The 12,000-nt window shown below is 50.8% G+C and overlaps 2 protein-coding genes across 3 annotated transcripts; one reads left to right on the top strand and one right to left on the bottom strand.

Annotated features, from left to right (window-relative positions):
* Window positions 1-119: 119 nt before the first annotated feature.
* AAFC00_000937 (uncharacterized protein) lies at window positions 120-1,974 on the top strand (the record flags this gene model as incomplete). 2 transcript variants are annotated; one of them, XM_069347673.1, is made up of 4 exons in its annotated part: window positions 120-359; window positions 421-774; window positions 827-1,222; window positions 1,276-1,974. In XM_069347673.1, the coding sequence occupies 4 exons, from the start codon at window positions 120-122 to the stop codon at window positions 1,972-1,974; spliced, it is 1,689 nt and encodes a 562-aa protein (XP_069203523.1). The 2 variants fall into 2 exon arrangements, with proteins under 2 accessions (XP_069203523.1, XP_069203524.1); XM_069347674.1 differs by having other exon boundaries at window positions 309-359.
* A 7,715-nt stretch (window positions 1,975-9,689) lies between these two features.
* On the bottom strand, window positions 9,690-11,536 carry AAFC00_000936 (uncharacterized protein; the record flags this gene model as incomplete). Its single annotated transcript, XM_069347672.1, has 3 exons — window positions 9,690-11,006; window positions 11,067-11,226; window positions 11,286-11,536. 3 exons carry the CDS (start codon window positions 11,534-11,536, stop codon window positions 9,690-9,692), a joined length of 1,728 nt encoding a protein of 575 aa, XP_069203522.1.
* Window positions 11,537-12,000: the final 464 nt, after the last annotated feature.

Raw genomic sequence — 12,000 nt, 5'->3', positions numbered from 1 at the left:
CAGCCACAGATGACAATGTATATATCCTACCATCGACTTCTCGCATATCCAGGAAGAACTTCCTTCACTATAAACATAATCAGATAGCGCTCATCATCACCATTGTCCTTTACTGTACAATGGAGTCTCGTCATAACTCTACCGCCTCGCTGGACAAGCCAGTGGGTGTTGTGGACACACCAAGGACTTGTAGTGAGCCAACAAGTCTGAATGTAAAACAATTCACAGAGGGAAAGACTGGGAAGACCGAGGAAGAGCAATGGAAACCAAGCCGACAAGTCAAGCTCATCCTTGTCGTCCAATGTATCATGTGTTTCGTGGTTGGACTGGATGCCACTATCTTGACGAGTTCCCTTCCGGTGTGTCTCCGCTGCATTATCGACTCGCGCCTTGGTCTTGTTACTGAACTATGACACATAGAATCTAGCGGAAGTCTTCAAAGTCGATGCAATCAAGGCCTTTTGGATAGCGAGTTCTTTCCTGCTTACGTCGGCAGTGTTTCAGCCACCTCTTGCAGCACTAGCCGATGTCTTTGGACGTCGAATAATCTATATGCTCGTCGTGATACTGTTCACAGTTGGAACTGTGGTATGCTGTGCCTGCATCAACATTGCTGGTATGCTGGCGGGTCGGTCAATTCAAGGTATTGGCGGCGGAGGTGTCCTTACCATGAACATGATCGTTCTGTCGGACATGGTGCCTCTCCGCCAGAGAGCGCAGTATCAGGGATACCTGCAACTTGTATTTGCTCTTGGGTCGAACACTGCACCCATAGTGAGTCGATCAATCTGCTTTATTCCGAAGCTATGTTTCTGACTTGAATTAGATTGGTGGCGCCATGATCGTGAACACGACCTGGAGGTGGCTCTTCCTCATCAACCTTCCGTTCTGCGCACTAGGTCTTGCTTCGGCCCCGTTCGTCATGCGATATCACAGAGCCGAGACAACGCTCCGGAGCCAACTCTCTTCCATTGATTGGACCGGCATGAGCCTTTACATCATCAGCGTGACCTCGTTCCTGGCGGGCATGACCTGGGGAGGCACGCAATACCCTTGGGGGTCTGCTGCCACACTATGTCCGCTCATCCTTGGGCTTGCAGGACTCGCAGGTACGATCTTGTGGGAGGTCTTCGGGGCCAAGAAGCCATTTCTTAGACTGGGGCTGTTCAAATCGGTATCTGGTATCGCGGTCTACATTTGCACTGTCATTATGGCCTTCCTGGTGAGTCATAACGCAATCCTAACCAAGCAATGGTTCTCTGACCGACCTTACAGATCTTCGGCTGTGTGTACTACTTGGTCCTATATCTCATCGCCATCAAGAGCTTGTCCAATGTACTGGCTGGTGTTGGCGCATTGCCATTCGGGTTGACCGTAGTACCCGTCAGTGGCATCACTGGAACCATCATAAGCAAGACAGGAAAGTATCAATGGGCAATATGGGCAGGCTGGGCGATAGGAACGCTGGGCGTGGGACTCCTTGTCTACATGCACCAACACCCTAGCACCGTGGCCTGGGTGTTCATCTTCGTCGTCACGGGCATTGGTCAAGGGCTCCAATTGATTGCCCATAGCGCAGCCTCACAGGCCATTGCAGAGACCAAAGATATTGCCTATGCCAGCTCCATGTATGCCTTCTGCCGAAGTCTGGGCTTATGCTTCGGCGTTTCCATTGGCGGGACGATCTTCCAAAACTTTCTATCATCGAGGTTGCAACATCTGGGCTTGCCGGTGGCCATCGCGCATAACTCGGAAGGCTATCTCTCTGTGCTCAAGGCCATGGCTTCGGGACCGGAGAAGGATGCCATAATGGGTGCTTACAGCTGGGCGTTCCGAATGCTCTTTGCGACGTTCACTGGCATCAGTGGAGCAGCATTTCTGCTCAGCTTCTTCATTGGTCTGCATTCGCTGGACAAAAAGCTCGAGTCTGAGCATACCTTGATACACGCGCGTCCTCGAGAAGAGCATATCTGATGGTTCTGAGCCGTCCCACAACGAGCCCCATAAGCGTTTGTTTGCTTTTAGCTTATCTTGTATCACTCTAGCTAAAACAGATGGCGAAGACCCTTTTTGAGGTATTTTGTTGGTGCACTCCTATGGGCGTAGCTCCCTTCCTCACCGTACGTGGTACCGTGCAAGTGTGTAAGCTCATGCACTGTGCATAGTTTATTGCGACGCCTAGAGTTAGACAGCCCACCGAGCCCACATATCGAACGATCTAAGGAAGGATTCGGTCATGTATACAACGCTTGACTTTATCCGAGCCCATCAGTGTTGTCATACTGTAGAGAATTTCCTTCGATGCTTTCCACATCTTACGACTATCCGCATCCGGGCCTTCTGTCGAGTCACAAAAGAAATGAGGCACAGATGACGAGCGTAGAGGCGTCCAGTCATATATGCTTGAACGACCGAGAGTGTGACGATAGGCTTACTGAAAATCGACCCACGAGTTTATTTCCACGCCTAGCCGCCGCTTTCGAGCCCCACTATAGGAGCTTTCCATATTCCCCTTCCGGCACCAGTATAGAACCGAAGATGAGATAGAGATCTGTCTCACAGATTGCTAAGAAAAGGCAGTACGCTAAGCAGGGCAATTTCATCATGGCTTTCTCGAAAAGACGCGGAAGGCGTTGTCTGTGACGGATCGCCGGTCCGTCGGAAATAGATAGTCGGATGTTTCTTTCGGTCGCGGAGCTATGGTCCCTGATAGACCACGAGAACCTTTTCATTGGCTGATGGTCCGAATGATTTTGCGTGCTTCCGGTGGTACGGACCTTCGAGCCAATCGGATGGCTTTATTCTCCCCTTGACGGGCATCGACGACTTTCTATCAAATGCATTTTGTCGTTCAACCACCAGGATGACAGTAAAAGCACCGGAAGCACAGCAACGGCGCTTGCTCGCAGTGGGGCGGCAGATTGATAATGTGTCGATTGATGTCTGAATATTTAGCTGAGAGCAGCCGCTCCCTGCTGCTGCAACCATCATCAGACACAACCAGCAGTGTTTCTTCACAGGAAATTAGAAGAGAGTCAACTCCTTGGCAACATCATGGCCGAGAAACAGGTCCGTAGTTCTAGAAGCCTGTCAACTTAGTCAGGCTCGACTTCCTCGTTACCCCATACTGACTCGATGTTTACAGACCCCCTTCAATATCGAAGACCTGCCAGTGTATCGACCTAATGGTCGTTCACTAGGTGTGTGCTTTGAGGATGTCACAGTCGTCGGTGTAGCCGCTGGAGAGAACCATGTTCTCGACTTTGGTGCAATCCTACAAGGCATAGTGTCCGCCCCTGTAGAGCTTGTACGGAGATTCGCCGGCAACAAGGGAAAGGCCGTTCGCAACCTCATTCAGGATGTCTCCGGTGTCGTTCCTCCTGGCGAGACCCTACTTGTTCTTGGAACACCTGGTGCCGGATGTTCGACCACTTTGCACGCGATTGCAAGTGATACGGAATCATTCGTCGACGTGCACGGAAAGGTCGACTACTCTACCATTACTTCGGATGAAGTGAGGAAGCATTTCTCATCCGAAATCGTCTACAACGCAGAAGACGACATTCACTTTCCCAAACTCCAGGTTGGCCAGACTATTGACTATGCACTCAAGCTACGTCAACCAGCAAAGGGCAGCGATGAGAAGCCCAAAGTGTTCGCTCAGGGAATGCGTGACAAGCTGCTCAACGTATTCGGCATCTCTCACACTGCGAAGACCATTGTCGGAAACGCTTTCGTTCGTGGTGTTTCCGGTGGTGAGAGAAAGCGAGTCTCTCTCGCCGAGGTGCTCGCCTCGAACCCTGCAGTAGCTTGTTGGGACAACCCTGCCAGAGGATTGGATTCCTCTTCAGCACTCGACTTCTTGCGTCTGCTCAAGAACATGTCTCGCCAGACTGGTATGACCAACATCGTCACCATCTACCAGGCTGCGGAAACCATGTACCAGGAGTGCTTCGACAGAGTCTTGGTTCTATACCAGGGTCGGATGATCTTTTCTGGCAAAGCCGAGCACGCGAGGCAGTACTTTATCGATCTCGGCTACCTTTGCGAGCCCAGACAAACCACACCAGATTTCCTGACATCGGTCACATCTGCCACTGAGAGAACTATAAGACCTGACCATGTTGGCTTCGTTCCTCAGACACCAGATGAGTTCGCAGATGCTTTCCGCGCCAGTCACCTCTATCGCGATATGCAAGCCGACATCGCAGCATACCGGGCTGAGCATAGTTCGAACCCAAGCTACGCCACCGACTTCCGCAACGAGGTTTCTCGTGTGAAGTCGTCAGCAGTCTCAAAGTCGTCACCGCAGCCTCACTCACTTTGGTCTCAGATCATCATCGCAATGCAGCGCCACTACCAGTTGACTTGGGGTGACCGCAAGACTCTCTTCACACTTCTTCTCCTCAACGCTGTTAACGCTGTCATCACCGGTTCTTGTTTCTACAAGGCTCCCGATACCGCTACTGGTTCTTACGAACGAGGTGGTGCGATTTTCTTCTCGCTCGTCTACTTCTTCCTCAACGCTCTCTCCGAAACCCCTGCAACTGTGTTCTCCCGTACTGTTGTCATCAAGCAGCGTAAACTCGGCATCAGTCACCCCGCGGCCTACCTCATCGCACAGACGATTGGAGACATCCCTCTCCAGATCATCCAGACACTGATTTTCTCCGCTTGCTACTACTTCATGCTTGGCTTGAGCAAGACTGCTTCTCAATTCTGGATCTTCGAACTCATCGTTTTCGTCAACTACGGCGCTATGAGTGCTCTCTTCCGCATGTTGGGTGCGATCGCTCCGGATCTTAACATGGCACTCTTGATGGCCGGTTCTTCCATTCCTCTGAGTTTGACTTACTCCGGTTTCGCACCTCCAACCACCACTTTCCACAAGTGGGGTAGCTGGCTTAGACGAGTCACCCCCAACCCGTATGCATTGGAGGCTCTTCTTGGTAACGAATTCTACTCCATCACTCTTGAATGCACCGAATCTCAGATGGTACCAAACGGACCTACATATGGAGACCTTAGATATCAAGGTTGCACTATCCCTGGAAGTCCAAAGGCATCTAGAACCCTCCCAGGAGAGATCTACTTGGTAGAGAACTACGCATATTCAAGATCGCACTTGTGGCGCAACTTTGGCATCATCATTGTCTTCTGGTTCCTCTACACAGTCATCGCAACGGTCGCAATCACAATCAATGCCAAGGAGCGAGGTGGTGCCGCCGGCCACGTCTTCAAGAGAGGTGCAAAGACCAGTGGGTTCGAGACTGCTGTCAACAGTGCTGCATCCTCGCAAGATAAGGATCTCGAGAAACAGCCAAGCCGAACCATCCACGACCTTTCGCACGTCCGAAGCAGTGTAAACAGTTCTTCTACCGAAGTCGACAAGCAAGGCAACTCTGGTTCTGGAGCATTCTTTACTTTCGAGAATGTCAACTACTTCGTCAACGTTGCTGGCCAAGAGATTCAGCTTCTCAACAACATTACTGGTTACGCACGACCCGGTCAACTCACTGCGCTCATGGGTTCCTCTGGCGCTGGCAAGACTACCCTGTTGGATACTATCTCCCAGCGCAAGTCCGAAGGACGTGTCGAGGGTCGTATGCTGGTCAATGGACAACCTCTGGACATGACTTTCGGTCGCTCTTGTGGATTCTGTATGCAACAGGATGTTCACGAGCCCCTGACTACAGTAAGAGAAGCTTTGCAGTTCTCGGCCCACATGAGACAGCCTGCCGAAACCCCTGAATCTGAGAAAATGGCCTACGTCGAACACATCATCCACCTCCTCGAACTCGAGCCGATAGCTGATGCCATGATTGGTGTTCCCGGCGAAGGAGGTCTTGGCGTTGAGGAGAGAAAGCGTGTGACCATCGGTGTTGAGCTTGCCGCAAAGCCTTCTGCCCTGCTTTTCCTTGATGAGCCCACCTCAGGTCTCGACTCCCAGGCTGCGTACTCTATCGTCTACTTTCTTCGCAAGATTGCCGCTCAAGGTCTGCCTATCATCTGTACTATCCATCAACCTTCCGGTGTCCTCTTCGAGATGTTCGATCACGTTCTCCTGCTCGCCAAGGGCGGTCGCACCATCTACTTCGGAGAGACTGGAGAGAACTCGGAATCAATTGTCAAGTACTTCGACCGCTATGGTGCTCACATGAACTCCTCTGAGAACCCTGCTGAGTTTGTCATCTCTGCTGTCTCTGGTGGAAAGGGTGAAGAATGGCACAATCACTGGCTCGAATCTCCTGAACGTGCAGCCATTGAGCAAAAGGTTGCACATCTAAATGAGAACGCAGTCGCTCCGGTCAACAACAACACGCTCACGCAGAGAGAGTATGCACTTCCACTCTGGCAACAGATCATCGCAGTCACCAAGCGTCACTGGATCTCTGTCTGGCGCGATGGCCGCTACAACTTCTCGAAGACTTTCAAATGCATCTGGTGCGAGATGATCGTTGCATTTACTTTCTTCTCCATCAAGAACGACGAACAAGGTCTTCAGAACTACGTGCTCAGTCTCATGATTCTTGTGCAGGTTATCCAAGCCTTGGCTCCGGATCAACAAGCCATGTGGTACAGCAAATGGGCGATCTTCGAGGCTAGAGAGCGCAACGGCATCTACGACTACAAGGCCCTCGCCACCGCCATCGTCGCTGTCGAGGTTCCCTGGCAGATTGTGAACTACACCCTTATCTTCTTCGTTTCGTACTGGACAGTCGGCTACCCCAACACGACGACCCAAGCAGGATACAGCTACTTTATCTGGCTTTTGCTCAGCTACTTTGGTACGACATGGAACCAGCTCATCGCCTCCGTCTTCCCCAACATGCAAACAGCCGGTCTAGCCAACTCTCTCTTCTGGAACATCCTCGTCATCTTTTCCGGAATCCTCGTGCCGCACAAATCCCTCAACAACTTCTACAGGTACTGGCTATACTGGCTCGACCCTTTCAGATGGTTCATGGGTGGCCACATCGAAGACACCCTGCACGGCGTACAGGCGCACTGCTCCCAGAAGGACCTCGCAGTCTTCGACCCTCCACCCGGCCAGACCTGTGCGCAATACGCCAGCGACTTCCTTCAGTCCGCCGCCGGCTATCTGGTCGACGAGAACGCCACCTCGAACTGCTCTTACTGCGCCTACACCACCGGTGACGACTACGCCGCCACCATGGACCTCAAGTACTCGGATCGCTGGAGAGATTGGGGTCTCTGCATCGTCTTCTGCGTCACCAACACGGCTTTGGTCTTCTTCGTGACTTGGTTCATGAGGGTGCGCGGACGCAAGGTCAAGAGCTCCTGAGTGCCTACCTAGCATGTTTTTGGATCGAGTCAAACCATGTCTTGACTTGCATATCCTTTTGCTTTTTGCTTTTGCTTCTTGCTGCGCAAATCATAGCGAAACTTTGGCGTTTTTGTTTTCTCTTTTACGGTTTCTTCACGGGATAGAGAGGAAGAAGGAAGATGCGAGAACGCGACCAACGCATGATATTGATTCTACATACATCATGTTTCGTTGTCTGCGATCTTTAATGACCCAGATGGGAAATTTAGATGGAGACGGATAGATTATATACCAGTAGAGTTGTTATAGATTTTGGTTTTTTGGGGGCGTTTGAGCGCATCATGATTGCGCAATTATTAGAGTATAGATAGATATCATATAGATTATTTTAGAGTCTTTTATCGGACGTATTTCTAGCAAAACAAAGAACATGTTGTCATCTGAACCTCTGAATCCTTTTCCATTCCTGTCTGTGTCCCCCCTCTCTCTGTCCCCGTCCTCTCTGTCCCCGTCCTCTCTGTCCCCGTCCTCTCTGTCCCCGTCCTCTTCATCCTCGTCCTTCTTTTGGGACTCTTCCAAGCTCTAGATGTGCAAGCTGGACCGCCCAGTATTGTAGTTCCTCCATCTCCTTCCGGCCCCAGTGTCACGATGTTGCAGTCTACAGCTACTGCGACGCTCAAGCTTCCGGCTGTAATTAAACGACGAGAAGACCCGAGACACTTATTTCACTGCCAATTGAGCAGCACTAGTTTGGCAATGGCCAAACTATCATTATCAGGAGCTTGGTATTCACTCATGCATATGAGAGACCTTGGCCACAATCCAACCACTATGGGTGTAGCCAAACCAGTTGGACTATTACTAGGAGGTGCTTTGTAGGTGTGCGCGCGGATCTGCTCGGGGATGTATGTGGCTCAATTTCTACTTGGCCAATCTCTTCGAAATTGGTGCCAATCAAATGCTGACATTCATATCTATCTGGCAACTGAGATTGGCCATTGCCAATGGTGTTGGTGTTGATTGGCATCAAGTTATCTTCTCTGCTGTGTGATAAGCTTGTCCAAAGTGGTGCCATTTGAATGCTGGCATTGATATCTATCTAATGGTAGAATTTGGCCATAGCCAATTGCGCTGGCATTGATTGGCAGCAAGTTCATATATATCCCGCGCAGGTCTGGTTGGACGGATGATCAGGCGAGGCTGCGAGTATTGGACAGGGTCCCCCTACTCTCTCTTTCACTAATTGCCAAGTCGACACCTCCTTTGATTAAGGTGAGTGATCCTCACCTCTACGAATAGTCCCTGTTCACATCATCTTCATTATGCTACTCTTAAGGGATAATCATGCTCCGCTCCTGGGGCGATCGTGTTTGCCCTCACGAATATCCATGCTACATTCGATGAATAGTATATCCTCCTCTGCGAAGATCGACGCAATCCTCAACGAACAGTATGCCGCTCTAGGAAGACTGATGCGACTCTACACGGAAACTGATGCGGCTCTCCACGAATAGTACACTCCGCTTTACGAAGACTGATGTGAATGTTCACAAGTCGTATACTCCTCTCTACGAAGAGTGATGCTCGCCTCTACGAGTAGTACACTCCCCTCTACTAAATAACGCTCCCCACCAAGACTGTGAATCCCACACCACACCAACTAAGTGAGCAATTAAGTGATGACGGTTCGTGCTGCGACGCCTTTAAAAAGCTGATGCCCTCCCCCTCTTACAGAACACAACATCACCTGAGATCCACAAGAAGTACTCTTCTCCTCCTTCTCCTCAATCTCCGCTTCAGGTAACTATACGAAGAGTCATATGCCTCGCTTCTCCCCTCAGGGGGGAAATGGTGTTGTGCAGCGCCTTGGATACATTACGTAAGATCAGCCATGCCGTGCCATGCCATGCCATTGCTGTGCCTATCGTTGAAGGAATCATCGTTTATGCTTGATAGGTAAGTACTTTCTGGGCTGCAGGATGGGGACCCCAAGACTAGACTCGGGTCTAGGATGCGGGGTTCGGTTCGCTGTACAAGCTGTTACTGATCTGTTGGGCCAGGGGTGTTGCTGGTTTGTTGGTGAGATTGAGGGTTTACGGTCGTCTTCTTGTTTCGTGTTTTCTTCTTCTTCTTTCGTCCTAAGATACGCAGACACAACCAGCTTCAATTAACGCTTCTATGGAAGGGTAACAGACGTTGCAGCAGCCTCTCAGTCAGAAGCAAGAAAAGGACGTTCATGTAGTAGTGTAGAAATTCATGTTCGTGTTGTATCATCTCATCTAATCTCGTTCATAGTGTGATATATACATACAGCGTCCTCTCCGCCTTTTCTTCTTCGCTTGGCAGCGCCTTACAGAAGAAGAGCAAGAGGCAGGTAAAAGAGAGAGAAGAAAAAAAACATCTAGAACAACCAAGAGAGGAACTTGCGGTAGAACCAATGGGCCTTTCCACCCTTAGCGTCGGCCTCAGCATCTCTCCTCTTCCACATCTCCTCGTCGCGATCAATGACGTCCTTGCCGGTCCAGATATCCGCCGTCTCGGGCCTTACGCCGTGAGACTTTTGAGAAAACTTGTAGCCAAAGATCAAGATCAGGTACAGGGGAATGCCCAGGTAGCCGGTGATGAAGTTCTTGTAGTCAAAGTCGCCGTATGTCTTGCTGTGGGTGAAGACGTTGAAGTTCTTGGTCAACGAGATGAGGATGCAGAAGAACAGAGCGAAGTAGGAACCCCAGATGCCGAAGGGCGCCTTGTACGCGAGTTCCGAGTCGGGCACGTTCTGGGCATGGCGAGCGCGGACAAAGTAGATGTGCGAAACGAGGATCGAGATCCAGGTCAATAGACCGAAGATTGTGACCAGGTTGACAAAGTAGCCGAACACAACCTTGGACGACGAGGAGACGTTCATAAAGGCCAAACAACAAAATGCAGCGCTGAGGAAAAGAGCAACATATGGTACGCCACGCTTGTCGGTGCGCGCGAGAAATTTGGGGGCATGTCCCTTGAGTGCGAGACCGTGCAGAGTGCGGGAGGCAATGTAAAGATCCGAGTTACTGGCGCTGAAGACGAAGAGAAGAATACAAGCGTTGAGGAATCCGGGAAGGCCCTTGATGCCAGCAAGCTTGATTGCCACAACAAAGGGAGAGGCGGCCGCCGAGTTGGACTGCTTGGTAGCGAACACCAGATCAGTGCTGTTGTAAGGGACGATCATGCCCAGCAAGAAAATGGACAGGATGTAGAAGACGAGGATTCGGTAGAAGGTCAACTTGATGGCCTTGGGGATCGTCTTGCGAGGGTTCTCGGCCTCACCAACCGTGACACCGACGAGCTCAGTACCCAGATAGGCAAAAACGGCTGTCACCATGGAGGACCAGAAACCTAGGAACTTTCCGAGGGAACCAGTGTCAATGTAGTTGGCGAACGCACCAGGGTCGCTCCAGTACCTGAAGCCCTTCCTGTCGTGGTCGGGACCGCCACCGAGTGCAAGGACAAGAGACAAGATGATCAAGCCGATGATGACCAGAACCTTGATACTCGAAAGCCAGAACTCGAATTCACCAAAGAATCGAATGCCGAGATAGTTGATGGCGATGATTACTACCATGAAGACTGCAATCCAGACGCCAGGGTTCACGCGTTCTGCTGGAAGCCAATACTGAATGACCAAGGCAGCTGCGGTGAGTTGATTAGGCGTCGTAATGATGTATTTGAACCAATAAGTCTAGAATGATCCTGTCAGCTGTCATTCACGGCTTAAACTGGAGTGAAGACTTCGACATACATAACCCAGAGCAAATCCAAGAGCAGGATCGACATAGCGAGTAGCATAGATGCTGAAGCCACCAGCAGCAGGAAGCCAGGCGGCCATCTCACCGAGAGCAGCCATAACGAGGAAGACGAGCATGCCAACGAAGGTGTAAGCAATCAGAATCGAGGCCGGGCTGTTCACACAAAACTCGTTAGTGTCATTCATCAAGCTACATCGTTTTATGGTGCTTACCCTGCTCTCGCAAGCGCGGCTCCTGTACCGATAATCAATCCGGTACCAATAGCACCGCCGATAGCAATCATAGACACTTGACGGCTCTGAAGGCCACGGTGGAGAGATTGGTGTTCTCCATTCTCGGCCGTGGTCAGATGGCCCTCCTCCGTCAATGGAGAAGGTTCTCTGTTGATGGAGTAATCGTATTTGGCATCCTTCTCGTGTGCCCCCTCTACGTCGTCAGACGTATTCCGAGATCGAATAGCCATATTTTCGAACTAAGAAAAAACAGTAGCCGTAGACTCGAATGACACACGTATGCCATCGCATGGAGAGCGGAGCATTATATATATTGGCGACCGAGGCAGAAAACAATTTCATCGTACTGATACGGTACAACCGGTGGGTGCCAATGTGGCAGGGTTGATGTGACACCACAACATTGTTAGGCCCAAGTAACCCTAAAAAGTTACCTTTATCAGTAACTCAGCACCGCTTACCGTCGGGATATAGCGGTCACGATGGCTTGTACAGCAGAATACAGTTGCGATCGCCTGTTTTTGCCATGCAGGCAACAGAAATGGGTGCGGAGTGGTGACTTTGCCAAGGGACGTTGTGCATCCTGCCAAGTAGACCAAGAGGCTCTCTGGGGGAGAACAGACTCACGGCGCAGGCCTTAATCAGACCATCGTCCAATCGTTGAAGACGGTATCTCGTTGGATGTGTCGATTAT

The sequence above is a fragment of the Neodothiora populina genome, assembly GCF_041146345.1.
Source record: "Neodothiora populina strain CPC 39397 chromosome Unknown canker_contig_12, whole genome shotgun sequence".
NCBI classification, from domain to species: domain Eukaryota; kingdom Fungi; phylum Ascomycota; class Dothideomycetes; order Dothideales; family Dothioraceae; genus Neodothiora; species Neodothiora populina.
The sequence above is the reverse complement of the archived record's forward strand: the minus strand, read 5'-3'. Positions and strand labels throughout refer to the sequence as shown.